Below are 21,451 nucleotides of genomic sequence, written 5' to 3'. Positions count from 1 at the left end.
ACGTGTGCAGTACAAGTTTAATCCTTAAATAGGGCAGGATCCAAAAATAGGCATAGACGCTCTAAATGTTGTTGAGTTCTATTCTTTATAAAATTACCATAATATTCAATTTGGTCACTTTCCATCACCACATATTAAAATGTAGACTTTTCTGCTCTACAAAGGATCAATTTTTGTGAAAATGATTACACCGTTATGGTCCAAAAAATAGGCCAAACTTGGCATAGTTAACCTTTCTATGTTAAGATACTGTTATGATATAATTTTTATCGTGAAGCATTGAAAATTATATCTTTCTGTCGTATGAACTTTAGTTGTCGTTACATGAGAGGAGGTTCAAAAATTGCCTCACCCGGTACAAAGTTTTCACACCAATTTAAAATGCCGAAATTCTACTGCTTATCCACTTTTGCTGGGAAATTTGAAAAATTACAATTTTTTTCCATATAACGACTTTTCAGAAGAGGGCATTATGTGGAGAGTAGTGGATCGATTCGAACAATTGTCAATTTTCGTCCTTGGGTCAAAAAAGGTCACGTAAGAAATTTCATCAAAATATTTCGAAAATTTGCGACCTGTAGCTAGAAAATTTACATGGACCTATATCAGACGGACAGACAGACTTAGATCAATTCAGATTATGATTCTGTATCGATCGGTATAATAAAAGGTGGGTCTATGTTAAGCCCTCCTGCGGGTTACATACGACCGCACGAGCGTAACATACCCTACACCAGTGGTGTAGGTGTATATTCGTTTCGAACGAAGTCTTTTAATATCTATCATTTGTGTGGCAAGCGTAACGTGTTGCGAAAGTGCTTCGCACTTATTAGTAGACATTACTCGTTTCGATTAAGTCAATCTTCAATAGATAACTTATTGTTTATTCAAACGGTGCTTCTAAGCTTATGACGATATCCAAATATGGACTCTTTCTTGGTTAGCCCTCGAAAGACCAGTCGTCCGTTTCGCATACAATTCCTACGTCACAAAAATGAGAAAAGTAATAGCTATCGTTGAACTAAGTAATTCCTAACCGTCTTTTACAGACACTTGTATGGAGGTTTGTAGTATTGTGTATTTCTATATAATAAAACTATTCGATAGATCTGATATGCATTAATCCTATGGGACGAAATATTGCTTGGATTATTATTGTCAAGGTAACGGTGAGGGGAACATATTTGATAGTCATGTGTGCGAGTGCTTAAATTATATATATCGCGGGAGAAAAGCATTGTAAACCGTTAATGGGATTTTAACTTGCGAAATGATTTATGATTTATTAACGAAAAGATGTAAGATCGCTGCAGCTTATTAAATAAATTATCCTAATAGATAAAAGTAGTCAAGTGAAAGGAAGGGGTAATGTTGTTTTTGAAGTCAAAGTATTAAATAATAAGTTAAAGATAGAAAATTTATCGTTATTTACAACGAATATTGCAATCGAGCTACACTGACTTAAAGATTAGATCCTCATCTGTCGATCCAAGCGTTCGGAATTTGTTTAGTATCTTAAGGTGAGAGGAAAATATCTCTCCACCAAGACTTAGCAGGTAAGCGAGTCGTAACGTAAGAGAAAAAGCACTCTTTCTAGAATTTTCTTCTCTTTTCTCGAACACTCATAACTACATCGAAACTTTCATCACAAAATTTTAATTTCGATGCAAAAACATCTTGTGAAATACTGCGCCGCTTTATTGGTATGCCTTAAAAATCTTTTTTTTTTTTTTTTTTTAATACCTTACAAACTTGACGTGGAGATTGGGTCACGTGTAGCTGCAGTATTTTCTCCCCCGTTGCACACTTTTGGGCTATTTTGGTAATGGAATGTCCTGAATAGTGTAAGTCACTTTAAAATTGCTTGACAAGATGTCCGTTTCTAGGAGCAATCGCAACGATCGTTAAATATTCCCAACGAAGGTCAATTTGCTGTGACAAGACCAATTTTCACAACCAATTTAGATTATCCATCCAGTGGCTGAAAGAAGCAATAACGAAGAATTAGAATCATAGACCTCCTTTCTGAGGAGGATATTAAGGGTGCGTGTATTTTTCATTGTAGATTTGCAGAGTTGCATGATTCATTCTGTCACACACACTGGCAACTGGGTGAAGTATCCAATAGTCTCCATCAAATATTTGTGTTCTTTATCGGCGATTGTCAATTGATGTAAGCATCAAGTTTTATTGAGCTGTTCTTGTCTTATTTCTTGTTAAGAGACTCAGGAATCAAAAAAAAGTTGAAGGGTGTTGTTGAAACCAAACATATGTAGCTTTAGTTAACGCCCACAGATTAGGCTTAAAATTGGGTTAAAATTCATCTAGAATGTACAGTTCCGACCAGATTGGGGCTTCACGAATTGCCGCGAGGATTATGTAAAGCTTAAGGTCCGCCCGATTTAATATAATTTTTATCCCTGCGGTTAGTGCAAAGAGTTGGTCGATCAATTGGCACCAAATGGTCATTAAAGTTTGACCATAGGGCGAATATACATTTCCTACTTTCTATTTGGAAAGAATCGATACTTCAAGTTTGATTTCTTGTGTTACTTGTCAGCTATCTGGGATAACAATTCTAGGAATCCTATACTCATTTTTTTGGACTTTAAAGTTAGTACAGTTCTTTTGCTATGAAAGTCTACATCAAAAAAAAAAATAATCGGTTCATTTAACTTATCTTCATTTACCTTTTATACCCATTAACGATGGATGAGAGGTATATTCATTTTGTCAAAACGTTTCCAAGACTTGGCCAGTTTCAAAGAATTTGGGATGAATTTAAACTTATGCTAGAACACGCCCGCAACAGCCATACGTCTATGCGACAAAAACTTTTATTTTGAAAATGGAAAAAAATCGCCTGCGTTCAATCCTGTTTTTTTCCGCGAATTTTCTTTTTTTATTTGGGCTAACGGTGGTGGGCATAAAAGATTCGACCACGACCGAATATAATTTTCTTACTTGTTTCTTATTTAATTTATCGTAATTTTTCGTAAGTGTAAATATAATTCGACTCTTTCAAGTCAATATCGCGCCTAAATCAAGTCAAGGTTTCCACTTTTAACTCGTTTGTGCTTATGCATCGAAAGTAGACGAATAAATTGGTAATTCAACATTTTTTTTTTTTTTTTTCTTATTTTAAGTTTTATTCTACAATTAACAATAACAAAAAAGGAAGTTCATCATAAAACTCACCATATTTACGTAAAATACATCTTCTCTCGCATAAAGCGCCATTAAATTCGAACTGCTATTGACAGAGGATGCGAACGTAAATCTTTAATCACAGATTGTATAATAAACTGAACTTAAAAAGAAACATTTACATACAAATATATGTAATTAGTAATGATCATTTAGCGTTAAGATAAGATTAATATTATATAACCGCCATCTTTAGCTTTGCCTTAAATTGACTGCGTCATACGCATTAGAGATTACGTAACATACATACGTAGATATACATGTACTTTGACAGTTTTAAACGGAATCAATATGATTTAAAAAAAAAAAAAAAACAAATTGAAATTTAAATGAATTATGACTTGGAGGAATACGAGTTGATATGATTTTTGAATATGTTTCACCTAACAGTGGATGCATAAATTATTGTCATCAAATAAACGAGTAGATATGAAAATATTGAATGACTTGCCACGCAGCACAATAATATTGTTCGACCAACATTAATTTTCTTTCTATTTTTTTCGAATATCCCTTTTTATTACCATAAATGTAAAGGTGATATGACTTCAGTTCTCTTGCAAACCATTTGCTTTAAAATGCTGCCTTGCTATCTCGGCCCGGTAGTTATTTTTTAATTAATAGAAAAAGCTTTTGAGATTATTTCGGTTCAAATTTAGGAGAATTTTTTTTGATCAATCGAAGGGAACTTCTTGCTTCTCGGATAAGTTCTCAATGAGTGGAAGGCCTTTTCATAATTAAAACGCACTACTGAAGATTTGCTTGTCGTACATCATATCTGAAAAGGGTTTTCTTGTTCAGCTTGAAAGATTTCTCTAAAATCTAGCATTCGAGCCGCATTTAAACAAATTAATTCTATGGTTAGTAAGCCAATCTTCTATATAGGACTTGAATATATAAAAAAATTGCAACAAGTTGATATATGCATTGTTGTTGAATAATTCCTCACTGAAAAAGGTACAAGAAAGGTAAGAAAGAAAAAATGTCGATTCCATTATTTTACCGCGATGTGAGTTTGAGTTTAGTAGAATTCGATCGAATGGATAATGTTTTGTGTAGGTACAGTATATAGATCCGCTTAACTTCGTTTCGATGGCAATAAGTAGAACAATTTTCTCAAGTTTTTAACTTTAATATCGTTTATTGGGAAATTTTTCATTAACAGAAATATTACATTAAATGAATGCATTCGTGTGTACGAATAAAAATGAAAATTCTTACATATTATTATTATTAAATTATTTACATATCTAAAACAAGCATTAGATGATCCTCTAGATGGAGCATTTTTCGGATATTAAAAAGTAAAAACACAGAGTAATGATAGAAATGTCGGTGTGCAATATTTCATATTTTCCCCTTTGACGTATTGTATGCTCGATGAGTTTCTGAGATCTGCGATGAACAATGATATCTTGATTATCAACTAAAACTATATTAACTTTATTTGTTCAATTATTGGTACGTAAGACGGTCGTGCGTGTGATTGATCTATTGAAACACTTGATTGAGCAATTTTTTTGTTTAAAAAATGTTTGCAATTTAGTGAAAATTGTTCGTCATGCTTCAGTGGCGATTTTCATATGTTGTTCGCTTTGCTCGTTCTCATCGTTCAGAAAATAAATTTTCAAAAAACTTGATGAGGACAAAACAGAACCAAACAAATGGTCAACTTGTTCTCCACTTTTGATTGCCGTCATATAATTATGATGTGCGTTTATGTCTGCCACAAAGTATGTCATTTGAAAAGATGTAATTTATAGTCAACATTTTTGAATGAGAACATAGACAACTGTTGCATTGAAAAAAAAAAAAAGAAAACTTTCGGAGACTCATTAATAATAAAAACGAAATTCTTATGTAATTATTTTGCACATCGAGTCAGGTTTAAGTGATAGTCTGAACGTTCAACTATAATAATAAAAATAAAGAAAGAAAAATAATATACATGTAGATACTTGAGAACGTGCTACAAATGCTAAGAATATATTTATTTAAATATAGTAAGCAATTCTGATGTCACAAGATTTGCGATCAATACAGCAACGTTGCCTTTGAGGAGTTATTTCTTTTGCTTACTTACACGATGATTTTGGCTTCGGTTTTCGGTTCGATTATTGATTGTATCATACCAATAATACCAATTTATGATTGATTGAAGCAATGGAATATTAGGTTGCATGGTATCAATGCCTCTCCCATTATCATCGTAGAAAAATCACGATGTCTAATAGATAGTTCTTGACAAGAATAATAATACAAATATTAGGAATACTTCAGCGATGAACGTATTATATATTTTGATTCTGGCGCAAGTACATATTTTCTTCAAATACGTTTGCATCTGGTTTGATGCACAGCAACCTTTGCCAAAAAACAAATGCAAGACCATTTTAATTTGTTGCTGTTGTTGTTGAATGTACACGCACCCGCTATGATCGGACTTCTTGTAACCGAATACTTGAGATGTGTAATTTGTGTTGATGCAGGTAACCGTTGCAATCATTAAGTTTCCTTAAATCATCTTTAAGTTAAATCGCGCACTGTCCACTTTTTGCTTGACTGACAACTGTTTTCAATTACTACGTTAGGCATCAATCTGCTGGAAATGGTATGAAATATGTGTACGCAGAACAAAGCACATTATCCATGGAGGAAGTTTATCGCCGCCACATTTCTTGTTTTAGCAAATATGTTCTCCGAATAAAGTTCACGAAAGCAAGCACTTATGCCGTGGTATTGATCTTCGATAGGAATAAAACATTTACATTTGGTTAAGCATAGTATCACAATTAACTGCAAATTTATCAATAAATTTTCTTTTATGTTTATCAACGGTCTACGACTTTACATAACATTCATAACAATCTTTCTTTACTACTGCTTTTGGATTTGTTTAGATTTTATCATTCAGGGAATAGCTTTTGCAATAAAAATGTTTCCTTGAGTTTACCGACTTCAGTTGGGTTCAGCTACAACAACCTGTTCGAGCAAAATTTATTAATTTTCCATTTGCTTTTTATATATCATACTTTTCACTCGAATAGATCAAATGATGTTTTTCTTTCCCATTTTAAAGGAATATTAATGCAATCTTTCTTCACTCTAGGAATGTTAGTTAGGTAACTGTTTCCCATAATTTTTCTTTTACTTTTCGCATTTTTTTTTAAATCTTAAAAAAAATGTTAACAATCCAGAACAATGATTAAACGAAGACCACGCGCTTCTCGTCATTTTATATCACAATCGAAATTTTTCTTGTTTTGCATTGTGATCTTCTCTTCAGCTCTTCTTTTAAGTTGTTGCCAAATAATTGTGGGGGTTAAGCTTTCTTGTTTTTTTCTTTCAAAATTCCTGTTCACATCTTATAAAATAGCCAACACATTTTCACACTGCCCGCCATTTTCTCAAACATAGCAAGTATAGCAAAAAAAAAAATGTTCGGTTTTTCCGCATGCAAGTTAATCGAAAATAATTGGAACAAATTCTCTTTACAAAGACTCCATTTCATTTGGAATTCACATACATGCATATACCTTTCTCTCATGTATGTTCATGTATTTGTTTTACTCATTGAGATATAAGGATTGTCAACCACTCACATTTATTGCCGCGTACTGATTGACTAAAATGCTACATGCCCGTTCGCCAGCTGCTTCTTGCATGGCCATAACTAATAATAATAGAAGAAAGCAACAACAGTACTGTCAACACGCGTGAAAACTGAATAAAGAAGTGATTTTTGATGGTTGCTCTGTTTTGTTATGTTTTTTTTTTTTTTTTTTTTTTTTTTTTTTTGGATATATTTATGAAAATAATAACGCGCTGAATAGGTCCAGTCGCAGCATTTAAATAAGTAAAGAAATGTAAGGCAATTTCGAAGATAGATAAAAGGATTTCCATATTTAAAATGGCTTTGCTTCATCCATGTGATAGGAAAGTTGAAGAAAAGTGAACGAAAAATTTTGCAATTAGAACCTAATTAAGGACCCGAATGAAAATTGTGCCTTATCGGATTATGAGCGCATTTTCAAATAATAAAAAGTTGATTGTTATTGCAAGTTCACCCTACATGGGCAAAAAACCCTTTTATTTTTTATTACATGTTCGTTAATGACTTTTAAGTATTTTCTAAAGTAATCAAGGTTCAAATTCTCTTTAATTGTTTCATGAAAAGTTGAAACGACTTTGATGTTTTTTAATTGCAATCGTAACGGACGTAAACACATTCAAATTATTACTCTACGTTGTTAAGGTCATTGTCTATAAAAAACCGAGCACTACGGTTAACTGAAATATAATCATATTTATTACGAGATAGAAGTTATTCACTTTTTTTAATTGATGATTAATAAAAAAATGTTTACTTTTTAATTTGCATATACTATATAAGTATGCAAATTTTTATACCCATCACTGTAAGATAGGATTAAAATCATTTTGTTTTTTTTTTTTTTTTTTTTTTTTTTTCATATTTTATGTAAGCTTCGGAGACCCTATAAAGTCTGTATATTCTTGATCAGCGTGAAATGCTGAGTTGATTTAGCGATGACTGTCCGTCCGTATGCGTGCGTGGTGTGTGTTCTTGGCACTTTCCTGGTCGCAAAAATGAGCATATCCTCTTAAAATCTGGTAGAAACATTTGCAGTCTCTGCACTGAAGAAGAAGAAGAAGAAGAAGAAGAAGAAAAAGACTACAGTAAAGCATAAAATGCACGCAACCCAGATTATTTTAAATAAAAATTTGTGGATTTTTGCTCGTTACTCGGAAATCATTAAAGTTAGAAGGCTGAAATTTTCTACGTTTATCTTACGTCCAGAAATGGAAACAATCGGTCATGCCGAGACAAAGTTATGAGTAATTAAATTTTATCTCTTTCACTTCTTTAAAGTTAATGCTTATTTATTTATTGTAACGCAAACAAGATAGAATTTTTAAAACTATTTTGTACACTTCTCCAGCCAACATATATTATCTGCCTAAAAATGGGTTTATTTTAAAATGAATATCGTAGAGACAACGATTTAGTTCTTCTTCATAATAATACCAACGATATGGGTATCAGATAAAAGAATTTGGAGAGTGGAATGAGAAAAATATGATGGTGGGTATGCGAGATTTAGCCTCCGCCGAATATAACTTTCTTAGTTGTTTTTGATTTTTGTCTTCTTCTTATTTGTCTCTATTAAAATATTTGTTTCGTTTAGTTGCGTATAAAATTGATTTGTTCTTCTGCTTTGGTTAATTTGGTTAAAATAAATGATAAGAATGCTAACAGTATTTGTTTCAATTAACTGTGCAACTAACCTTGAATCTCAGTCAAGTAAGAAAATTTTGCAATTATCAAGTGTTGGTAGTTAAATAAAAACAATAGCAATTAAAAATTATTCTTCGATTCTTATAACTTGCATAGTAAACAATCTTCAATTATAAATATTTTTTAATTGATTATCATATTAATCGTTGATCATAACGACAAACAGAATCGGTTTATCGATTACGATTCTAAAAAATTTGTTTAGAACAGCGCGCGAGCTGCAGTTCTTACCCATAAATCTCGTTCAGTTTCCATTAAGCAACAATTTATTTACATTAGCCAGCCCATAGCTTCACTCGTAAGTAAAAAAAAAAAAAAAAACAGTTACTTGGAAATTTACTATTTATCATTAATAGAGTTTCGTGTTGACACGCTGGTTTTACTAAACATACATTGTCTTTAATAAACATTAGCGTGTGTTGTATTAAAAACACTAATAATTTGCGTATAGAGGCATATTCTTATCAAAAGATTACTGCTCTATATTTATATATAGATTGTATGAGCATTGTGACAGGCACAAGCAGAATGCTTACGTTTAGAAAGGCAATAAAGCAAATAATTTCTGGAGATGAAGGATTCGACTTGTAAATGCTTCCTTTATGAAATAATATTCAATAATAGACTGATGGGCATCTCTTCGGACAACATTTTTAAATTTCATTTTATGCCGAAACAAAAAGGTATCGCCACTACATTACGATCATTGTACGTAGATTATGACGAATTCGGTTTTGCACTTTGAAGTCAATAGCTTCCCTTTTGCGGCTAGCAGAATATTTGCAGTAGACGGACATGTTTAAATTGATTTAGAATATGATTCGGATTGAGAATATATAAATACTTTGTGGCGTATCTGATGCTTTCTTTTAGGGCGTTGCAAACGTTTTGACGATATGGATGTACCTCTCAACTTTCGTATTGCTCTTAATGAGAAACACTTTACATATATGAATATATGTGTGTGGTGATAGAGTAGGGTACTACAATTAATTAAGAAAGAGTAGACCTTGACTTTAATAATATCTATTTTTGACATAAATTATCAAGATAAAGCCAGCAAGTAAGACTGCTAAGGCTGTCCTTAAGATTTTTCCAAAGCCTCTGCCTATTTTCGTGGCTTAAAAGTTATTTATAAATTTATTGGTGAAAACGGGAATAGCGCAGGCACAGAATGCTAGACTTACAAAATCTGAAAATGAAGCATGATTTAAGGCTATCGTAAAATTCGGGCATTCAACGACCGATTTTGATGATATAAAAAGTGCGTTTATGAACTGAGGTTATTGTATATATCTGGAACAGGAAAATTGATCCATACAAATAGAATGAGTTCTACAGAAGCCAGTTACCAAAATCTGTATCCAAAATCGGCGTCAAACTAGTGCCCGCCTATGTACATGATTTATATCCTAAGTTATGAGCTAAACACTGACTAGAATGAAAAAAAACACAGTAACCAAATATAAAAATTCCTGTTAGAAAGTTCAAGCCATAAGCTTGTCAGACGAAGTGCGTGAATGTCGACAATGAATGGGTTTATTCGTGATATTCGTGACCGAGCTCGAGTCACATGATCCGTTTATTAAAGACTGGCTTCTGCAAAGCCGTTTAGTTCAATTGTGGATATCGCATATCTAAAATTCATATCACATTCTGCGTTTCAGTTTCCATCTTCTATAATTTTCGTTACGTAATTTCTTGCACTATCATATCCTCAACTTTCCATGGAAAGAAATCTTAGCTGTTAAAATATAAGCGACGCATAGCTGGCGTAACTCAATATAAAAAATGATTGTTACATATATTTTCTTAGTATGTTTGAAAAGAGGAGTCTATAACGGTGGGACGATAATACTAATTGTATAGTGTGGGATTGGGAACAAAAGAAATATTTTCTGGAAAACGAACGAAAAAGAAGAACAAAATATTAAAATGTAAATACGTAACCTTACCTAACAACAAGCGCCGATTGATTAATCAACATTTCTGTTGGTATAATTGATGTTCCTTTGTTCGCGGACGCTAGAGATAATATCTGCTGAATGCTTAGGAAACGAATTCACTTCAAAACCCTCCATTCCCTGAAATCATCAAAACATTCTTTGCAGAGGCTATGACAATGTGATATAAATGTTAAAGTTATGTTAAGCTCGAGATCACATTCTAATCACAGGGAAAACTGTGAAGGAACAAGAGTTAAATTAACTTAACTAAGGAATTCAATGCTTGCCCGTGATGAGGACTTTATCTTTTTGTCATAAAATTTCTATGAGCCAAATGTCAGAAAAGGATATCTATGTGCGGTTTTCATTGTCCTCAACACCTCACCAAGGTGTTTTGAAATGAATGTGCGCGTAATCGCGAATAGATTTTTTATATCTGGTCAGTAATTTGGTTTTAGAGAGCGGCATTGGACCGTAGAACAAATTAATATAGACGTGCAAAAGTTGTCCAAAAATCTCGCGAAATCAAGTGTGATCATATTATTATTGTATTTTGTAAATATATATATATATATTTGGTAAAGTATAACCCGACAGCCTTGGGTATTATTTAAAAAAAATAAAAAAATTGTAAAAACATTATAATGGGGCAAAGCTCAACCTTAAATACTCTACACCGATTCGCTTAATGCATTTTTTCATGTACACGACATTTCAAAACAAAGCGTTACATTGGGTCTGATCTGAGCCATTGTGAATAGTATTCACGCTTGGTTTGTATACCAAATTTCATTTAAATATTTGAAAAATTGCGATCTATACGTTGAACACAAGAACACAAACGGAGAGATGGACAGACAGACAGCCAGACAAGTTTATAAGTTGATTCTGTGAGTGATTCTGAATCGATTGGTATAATAAGAAGTAAATCAAGCTCAAGTCCTCTTACGTGTTGTACCCACACGCACAAATTTAATATACCCTTGTATCATATGTGGTGCTAATTTGATCCTTCCTTGAAAAACCGCTATTTATCAACAATCTGTCTTGATGAGACGGCCGTTCCTGTTGGTGATACCCAACATATTTAAAATGATGTAGAAACTTGGTATCAGGTCAATAGTGAATACGGCGAGACAAGTAAAACTAGTTTACATAAAAAATTTGTTGATATAATTATTACAAATTGCCGAAACATTTTTGTGTTATGAAATATTATCAACGTTGTTTATTACCTAGACGTTTATTATGAGTTTTAAAGAAGTTTGTTGATTGTGATTTCTAGGAAAAAAAAAAAAAAAAAAAATTCTAAATATAAAACTCGTTAAACATCTTTAAACGAGTAATCGCGTAATTTTACTTTCGCTCGATTACTTTGCCGTTGAAGCTGAACAGGTTTAGCCTTCATTAAAAACAAAAACAAAAAATAAAAAACAAAAAAAAAAAAAAAAAAAGAAAAAAAAAAGAAAAAGAAAAAGTTCATATTAAGTATTTTAATAACACTCAATTATTACTAATATGATAACAACTCAGCAGAGGAAGACAGTTAAATGTTTTTATTTTTAAAAGTTAATTTGAAAACTTTTTAATCGGGATTTTTTTATTTTAAGTAATCGTTAATTCATTAGATACACGTAACGAGGCTATATTCGAGAAACGAAAAACTGTAAGCATTCGAACGCATAAAAATACCTCTCAGAGAGATCTTATGATTATTCATAGACTTGTAAGAAATGTGCTTACTAAAGTCGTCTTAGTTTTAATTTGTTAGTCAGTCTGTCTGTCTGTCTGTCTATTTATCTATTTATTCCTTATCACCCTTGCATCCTTTCCTTTTTAGCTGACGTCAACGCAGGTTAAAAAGTCACTTAAACCGGTAATTTTGATATTGTTTGCAATTAACAATGAACATGTGATTGCGTTAATCGTTCGATTCATTTGAATATATGAATTTATAAAATGGTGTAAATCTATGAAGTGCTGTTGTCGATTTTACAACTAATAAAAATATTTCCATGCAACAACATTGTTTTAATGTTTAATTTAATGGGATATGAAGTTTTATCTTAAAATCAAATGTCATATTAAACATGTTTTATTTATTTATATATATTGCGTTGTAAATAATTAAATCTAAGGTATAATAATTGTAGTGTAATGGTAGGTTTAATAAACACATTTTATTTACAATAATGGAAAAATAACTTATCGAACGTTTTTAATTACTTCGGGTCAATTTCTTTCCATTATTGATCTGTTTGTAGATTAATCAAACCCCGTCGGATAGAATCGATTTTCAATCTTCAATCAGTTAAAAACTTTTTCATTGCATTTTTTTCATTTATTAAGTAACTATAAAGCCTGATATAGACCTGTTACCTAATTACATAGATACATATCATGCGCAAAAACAAACTATACGATAAACGAGTGTGCAAGTCAACTACCATGATTGCTAATGTAAACAGTTTACTTCATTAACTTCGTAACAACAACAACAACAACAACAGAGTGTACATTATGAGTTTAGCAAATGCGGTCAATTTTCTTCTAAACGAAGGATTTCAGACGGAGTGATTATGTGAAAAGGCTACTATTCGATCTAGAAAACTGTAATCGTTCGACACAAAACGGTTGCGGATCGGGTTTAAATGATCTTGTAGAGGTAGATAAACAACTTAGACAACAAGTTTCGATAAACGGGAAAGGAAAATATTAAGAAAACGTGAAAGGAGAAGGATGTATGGTTTATAAGTTTGACGCTATAAACAAAACATATTATACTGTTAACAATACTTTAAAGCCTAACCAAGTTATACTGTAGGCACTTTAGGCAGCAAAGACTATCGTTAATACTATGGTTAATATGCATCATGAAAAGGTAATGTGCAGTGGTATGTGAGGAGTATATCGAGTTAGAGAAGCGTAAGACACACTTTATCAGCGATATTTTCAATATGGGGGCCAAAGTAGAGTTGCCGATCCAAAATCTATGGACTACCCAGATATTGTTATATTGAGGCTGAATCACCCCAGCACGGATCTTTAAGATTACTGAAGTTAATGCAAAGAATGTTATCCAACATCCAGGCGTTAAAAAAATTGTTAAAAACTCGTTAATATTGTTCTCGAACAAATACAAATGATTTCCATTATCTCTATGAAGCAAAAAAATATCATTTGCATACGCAATAAAAGCGCGGTTGTTACCCAAACGTCCAAATATGAAGGCTTTCGCTATACATGAGACATAGTCTCAGTTAGGGAAGGGCTAGAGTCATTCATAGCACACAAGCTGCTTACGATCCGAAATATTCAATCACATAAACTTATAACAAGCAAACAGATTGATGGCGAAACATTACACGCTCCAAGCATATGTGACGTAGAGTGTATACATTTCTCATATAATTTATTTTGGATATTAAAATTGAAATGATAAAATCAACTTTTTACTTATTTATTATCGCCGAACGGTATATTGACAATTGTCTTATGCATAATCTTTCGAACAGTAACTGTACATTTTTTATAGCTCTCTATTTTATAATCTAGCTTTTTGCTTATACTACGATTTTTCTTCTCGAAAATTATATGTTTTCTACATTTGAATTATCAACGTGTGTTTGTATACAAAAAAAAAAAAAAGTGAAAAAAAAAAATTTAATTATTTTGTTATACGAACCATTACTGACTGACAGAGGCTATGCTAAATTTTCTAGTTTGTTCGCACTTATCACATGCCACATAATCAAATACTTTTATTTTATCCTTGTACCTTGTTGTTGTAATTACGGAAATTTCACTCGAAGTAGCCAAATGAATTCAAGTGATTCTTCGATATCTATTATCATAGGTGAGCGATTCTTTGTTATTGTAAGCAAGATAAGACATTTTAAGCAGACGTAGCTCCATCATGGAAATCGATATCTGCCATTAACGAAATAGTTATGGAAAAGTTATTTAGGACATGTTACAGGCATCAATATTCACGGACATGATTATATCGAATTGAAATTTTACAGTCAACTCAAAGAGTTTGACGTACGTTTTTGATTATTATAGACGAAATGTGATAGATATTTTAAATAGAGCTTGAACCTTGTGTCCTTAGTGCTTCTAAACTACCTGGGCTCTATAATAAATGCTCTACCGGCAAGCCAGAAAATTAACCGGATATTAATTAGACATTGTTATTGAGAGAAACGGTTTAGTTTTTTTTTTTTTTTTTTTTTTTGTTTTTTTTCTAAGTCAGACCTGATTGATTAATAATTACGTAAATATTTTATTGAATGCTTTGCGTGAAAATTGCTTCATTTAACTTTTTATGCCGGTTATAATTACTTAATAAAATGAATGCTCTATTAGATGATTATAGGGTCGGCCTAATACTATAATTTACTTAATGTTATTTAATTATTATCTTCTTCTATAATACAATTTACATCATATTGGTCTTAAATTTTATATTAAATTCTATTATGAACTATATGGCGGGTATATAGGACTCGGATTATATCAAATACAACTTGGTTATTATTATTATTATTATTATTATTATTATTTTTTTTTTTTTTAACGTGACTTCATACATGGATATGTATGAACATGTCTTTGCCTCTTTTTCAATTTATTTAATTTTTATTTACATTGAATTGAAAAAAACAAAACCTAACGATTTAAACGTGATACGATAACAGATTACTAGCGCAATCATGTTAAAGCCATGATATCGCCATCCTTATTTATGTACTCATCAAATCGCATATATTAGTTTTTTCAAAAGTCTATAACGCATAGAAATACGCATTGGAGAAATACAAATGTATTTTTAAATTTTATTGTTATCTGTCTCGTCACGTCAAGTTCAAAAATCACTTAGATCCAGACTAGTCCAGGACTTTCCATCATTAGTTATAATATGAGATCGTTCGAAGTTCAAAATGCAAAATCAATTCGTTTCGAGTTTTAAATGTCATTTCAAATTTTTCGTTCCAATGTTCGAATAAAATCACCTCGGTTTCAACTGTTATCGAAAGACCATAATTAAGTAAGGCGAAGTATATAAGTCAAGCTCTTATGCGATGCTACCAAATTGTTTAAAAATATAATTTGCATATGCTTCAAATTGCGCGCTTATATCGAATCCCTTCAACGCTTAGGTTTCGCATCACAATAATGCGCCATCTCAGCCTACATTGGTACTTCGAGATCATTTCGTTGAAAATTCAATCCATATAGTTCCTCGATCACCGTATTCATCTGATTTAACCCCATGTGACTTGTGGCTTTTTCCGAAATTCCAAAGATCACTCCGGTGAGAATGTTTTATCTCAATTGAAAGTTTGAAGAGGTGCAAGATGAATGCGCAGTAAGCTTTGAAGACCACCGGAAATCGATTATAAAAATTGTTTCGGGAATTGGGAAAAGCGTTGGCATAACTGTATAGCCTTTGAAAAAGGTTTATTTTGAAGGCGGCCGGAATAGATTTGGAACAATAAATAGATTTTAAAGAGAGAAATTTAAATTGGTCATACTTTTTGAACACAACAGTATACAATGGCGTATAAGGGATATATCGAGTGATTGCATTTTGACTCTATTAAACAATCATATATAATGTATTACAAAATAGTGTAGGTTCAAGTCGAATACAATTTCTCTTTTCCTCGCACGCATCTCATCTTTTATGTGCAATGAAACTAGATTTTCATTCTCTCCTAGATCTTGTCTTATGATTAAGATACAAAGCTTATTGTAGCGTACTAGTTCACACATTAGGATCGTGTTAAAAAGTTTTGATGCATCCAATAATCAAATAAATTATGACCTGAGTTCATGATAATAAAGTATAAATGAGAATAAATAAAAATTATATTCAACCGGGGCCGAATGTATTAAGTTCTACATGACCTTTAATTGCATGATAAAGCGAAATTCTCCGACTAACTTACCTTGTCGTATATCCTACAGCGTACTTTTGAAAAAGTTTGATGTGTAATTTATAACATTTTCATCTGATTCCTTGATAATTGTGTTTAAACATTTGGATTAATTAAGCGATTGATTATTTGAGGCTTTTCTTAAAAAAAAAAATGTAATACTCAACTTAAAACTTCGTCTGATTTTGAAACCTGATCAGGATAATGTGTCCTTTGGGGAACGGCCGTTGTATATGCGGTATGCGACAAACATTTCACAATATTTCTGTAAGGCCCTTGGATCCATTTTGAGTATTTTTTCACTTCAAAAAGTCATTTATTGAGAAAATTTGATGCAATATATATAAAATAAAATATTTTTCATCATTCTGGCAATACCGTGTCGAAAGAACGATCCAATTATCGACCCTTTTTCACACTTCTTCATTCATTTGGAAATCGCTTGTCAGCCAAGCCGTGCTGCATCGATCTGTCCAAGTGGTAATCAGAAGACCCTGTGTCTGTTGAGTATGTTGGGTAAGGCGGAGCTATCCCTTCGAGCTACGAAAGTATATCCTGGACAACTCTTGCAACCGTGGCATTGCGTCTGTTAGCCGCTATTGTTGGTCTGCTTTGCAACAATACATCGTTCAATTTGTTCAATTGGTGTGAGAAGATCTCCGCAGTAATTTGGTTTTAGCAGCGCGTAATACACTACATCTTGTTGATGACTTAAGTATCGATGTGGATGCCTCTCCTAGACTAATCAGTGGCTTTTTGCCTTTGGCATTGTCGGCTTTTTTGCCTGGCAAGCAATGACACCATGACATTGAATCGATGCGAAGTGCCATTTTGAGCCAATTCGTATTGTAACGAATTTGAATCTTTTCTATCGCATGAAAACATCTAGAAGCAGTTCATTGGTTAATTGCTAAGCTGTTCGAAAGATCTTTGAGAATTTGAGCTGGGTTTTCGTCGAGTAAATTGTGCAATTCCTTATCTTCGGACTGTGTTTAATTCCTCAGGCCATTCTCCAGATCACCATCAAAACCGATAATTGGGCTATGATGGAGGGGTATCTTCGTTAGCTTCTAAAAGTGTTTGATGGGCTTCGGCAGCAGATTTTTTCCAATCAATCAAATAGCAAAAGCAATGAATGTTGAAAAGTCAATTTTGATTAGTGTCTATACACACTAGCTATATAGCTCAATAATTCTAAAGGGAAAATTGTTACTTTATACAGAGAAAAGTCAAAATTATCGAATTGAACTATTGTGTACATTATTATACAATGTTGTGCACATTCTTGTTGTTTTCATCAATGTAAATAGTGCTGATTAGAATACATGCACGCAAAAAAGGAAAATGATGGCCGGGTTGGGCTGCGACTTTTTACATGTGCATAACAATATGCTCTGGAAAAGTGATTAACTCTGATTTGTCTATGAAAAAATAATATTAGATATTCTAACACCTGCTGAGATAACAATGATATCGCCATTCAATCTTCAATGTCCATATAAATGAGTATGAATTGAATAAACGAATTGAATGTTTTACATATTTTGATTTTTATTATTTTAAGGCTTCACGATTTTAAATTTTATTTTATTTAATTTTTTTGTAATTTTTTTTTTTTGTTTTTAGTTCGGTTTTGAAAAATGTCTGAAGGAATTGTTGATTAAGGAATATACATATATAAATATAAAACAGTATTGATGTTAAAATGAGAATTTTTAAGACCGTATTCAGTCCTAGTCAAATACAGGCTTTACTACGTAAGGATATTTTAGTAAGATGGCGGCAATTGGTAAGTTTTGCAAATTGTAAAAATAATTTCCTTCAAATTGATCTATGCTTTCATTTACATGCATTTGCAGTGGCTGATATGCATTCAAATTCTATGGCCCTGTGTAATTTTTTTACTTTTATATTTAATGCGTTTGAAATTTGGTTCAAAACATTTCGAAAGCTGTCAATTCCCAACCAGGCAACTGCCCACCACTTATAACACATTGCCCGCCTTTCTAACATATATTTGTAGTTTTGAAAATCGCTGCGGTGACACTAACGACTATGAAGAATATTTGAAATTGAAAAAGGCACCGTAAGTAATTAATTTACGAGTTATATATTTCAATCATTTTAATGAGAATTTCGTTACATTTACAAAACTATTCATTATTAAAGACATTTATTATCATTTAATCATTTAAACAAAAATAAATTAATTGCAGTCATGTGTGTCTGAATTGCTGTTGCTTTTATTTTTGCTAACTAGTTTAAAACCGATTTTTGAAATCGCACAAATTCTAATAAATGATGATCGCATGTTTCAAGCCATCACTGATTTGCCGGAAAAAGCAAATTTTATAAGTGTCGTAACAACGCTTGTTACAAATGCACATTTCGATGAGATCCGAAGTGAGTGAGATATTTATTGTGTATGTAAAAAAGGAAAAAAAAAAACAATCATTAATGTATTATGCGTTACTTATACTTTTATTCTAGATCACATTGAAAGGGTCATTGACTTGGTGCCGGAAGTGGAAAACATATTAAATGGAAGTTTTAATATAAAAAAGCTATTTTCTGGTAGGTAATGTTATTGTTATTTTTATTGTTTGTTTTTGTTTTTTTTTTTTGTTTTTTTACCATATAAAGTAAGTAATAATAATAATTTTTTTTGTTGTTTTCTCCCAAAAAGATCGAAGAAATCTTGTCAAGCTTGGCGATTTGATATGCGGTCACCCATTTCCCGATCTTGAGATCATACCTTTGGTAGAAGACATAATAGAATCTCAGGATTTTAGTAGCATTAACGACGATGAGCTAAAAGCAATGCCAAGTAAGTTGCTTTGCTAACTATGAATATATTTATCTATGCTTGCATTGTTCCCTGGTTAAGGGGAGCGGTGAATAACATCATGGTTTGAATTTTGTTTAAAAAGTTGTATTGAGAATGTAAAATATTTGAGCTTAATGTATGACGTCATTGTATTATAAAAAGAGATTTTATATCAACTCCGTTATTATAAATATTGGCAAATCGAATAATAATATTAACGCCCACATTTTGGAATTGAGATTAATGAACCGATTTTTAGATAGAAGCAACAATGTTTTCAGTTCATTTTACTGTCATTTTACAAATCCTTACCAAAATATATTCCTATATTCTACGTTACTTGGGGTTTGTGCACATATCAATAATAAAATAGGTGCTTGCATGTATTATGATCAGCGACATCTATTTGTCAAAATAGCAAAGTAATGCAAAGTATCGTTCTGTCGACGCCGTAATGCTATGTTACCAGAAAGGTGGCAACAAGTTATGCAATATGTTGTTAAACATTTTCAAGTGACTTTTTCAAGTGAAGAAATGGTCAAAATACATGCAAGAGTGTAGTGCAACAATCACAAAGACTTGGGAGCAAACAAACTCTCAGGATATCCATACATTTGGAATCATTTTCTGAATCGATTTAAAGATACCTCCTATGTGTATGGTGTCCGTTCATGTGGACTTGTATTGAACTTTCAGGTTACAATTTTTGATTTGATGCCCAATGGTTTAGCCTAGGAATGATTATTATTAAAAATTGGACTTGATCGCTTTTATGATCACTCTAGATACAGTTTAAAAAATTAATTATATGAAAACAATTTGCGATTTTTAATATTTCTCGGCAAGAATCAGTGGAAAATACTAATTGGGCATATTAATTAAGTTTGGCATAACTTGGATCAGCTGAAACCATTTTTGAACTTCCTTCCCTACAAAAGCTGAAAAAAAAGTCTAATTTTTAATATTTTATAACGATATTATGTATAAATTCTCTCGACCAAGCTTAGATCGCAAAGGTATATTTTTCGGTGCCTACTCCTTATAAGAATTTTTATGACAAGTAAGATTTTATGTGCCATAGGTGTATAGATATAACTTTCGACATTTTCCGATCAAAATAAGTGAGGAATAGTGTATTATTAAGTAAAGTGCAATAGAGCTTTCAATGGTCGGCCGTATCAGTTAATTGAATATTTTTCCATACCTTGTATTTATTTCACAAGCGAAGCTCGACATTCCCGCACCACATGCATGAACAGTAAATAAGATAATGGAAAAACATGTCCGACTATACGGTAATCTTTGAAGAGATTGATAAGAGGTAGTGAAAGTGTATTGTCTTAATGGCTTGACCCAACGTGATGGACCTTGGCTCCGAATTAATTTTCTCTCTCTCCCTCTCTCTCGCTCTCTCTCTCTTTATCGAGAGAGAACATTGTTAAGGGTGTAAAGATGACTTTAAAAGTGGCCTGTGGGTATCGTTTGATTCAGTTTTTTGCAAAGAAATTCTAGAAGTTCTGCAGTCACAGTCTAATGGTTTCACTAGATTTGATTTAATGAAGCGTATTAAAAATTGTATTCGAAAAATTTGTGGGAATTTGTGATTAAAAAAAGCATTACGAAATCTTTTTTGCTTATTTTCTATTTTAACTTTCTGCGTAGACGGGATGGCGTTTTTGTTTTCGTGCAAGTGAAATCTTTTGTATACATGATGCATATGTCTGCTGTTATATTACAATTGAATAGTCTTCACACAATTGCGGCCTTAACGGCACTTGTCAATAGGGCTTACATTCACTAGCTTGCGGTCACTTCCTCTGTCCTTCCTCATTTTTTTGTGGTCACCGGTACATGCTCTGAGAGATTGAAACAAAAAAAAACCAACCAAAGCTTCGAAGCTTGTTTTATCTACAAATGCGATTTAAAAAGTGTTTCGATTACGATTCTTAAGGGAATCTAAGATGTTTTGGAAAGTGAAAAAAATCGTTTTTCATTTTTTTTTTTTTTTTTTTTGTTCAAAAATATATTTTTTCATTATAGCCGATTATTGTAAGCGTTTATATTTGGATGTGACCAGCAGTAACTATGGTAAAATTACGTGGGAAACTGTTAAGCCAATAATTCATGGCAAAATTTTGTACGGTCCCTTATCCGGGGACACTGAATCGATAATAAAATTCGTAAGTAAATGTAAATTTTAAAATGGAAAAAG

At 32.1% G+C, this 21,451-nt stretch overlaps 1 protein-coding gene across 5 annotated transcripts in view; it reads left to right on the top strand.

Moving 5' to 3' along the window:
• Positions 1-21,451, top strand: part of LOC119644656 (ATP-binding cassette sub-family A member 13) — a 46,464-nt gene that overhangs the window by 11,005 nt on the left and 14,008 nt on the right. For all 5 annotated transcript variants that reach the window (XM_038044315.1, XM_038044316.1, XM_038044317.1 and 2 more), the window contains 6 exons: positions 18,039-18,201; positions 18,272-18,498; positions 18,673-18,815; positions 18,903-18,986; positions 19,099-19,239; positions 21,280-21,419. In XM_038044315.1, the coding sequence (XP_037900243.1) occupies positions 18,118-18,201; positions 18,272-18,498; positions 18,673-18,815; positions 18,903-18,986; positions 19,099-19,239; positions 21,280-21,419 (819 nt within the window). In that variant the 5' untranslated portion in view covers positions 18,039-18,117. The remainder of the gene's footprint in view (positions 1-18,038; positions 18,202-18,271; positions 18,499-18,672; positions 18,816-18,902; positions 18,987-19,098; positions 19,240-21,279; positions 21,420-21,451) is intronic.

This window comes from Glossina fuscipes, unplaced genomic scaffold, assembly GCF_014805625.2.
Source record: "Glossina fuscipes isolate IAEA_lab_2018 unplaced genomic scaffold, Yale_Gfus_2 0, whole genome shotgun sequence".
NCBI classification, from domain to species: Eukaryota; Metazoa; Arthropoda; class Insecta; order Diptera; family Glossinidae; genus Glossina; species Glossina fuscipes.
Note: the sequence above shows the minus strand (reverse complement) of the source record. Positions and strands in the feature narration are given on the sequence as shown.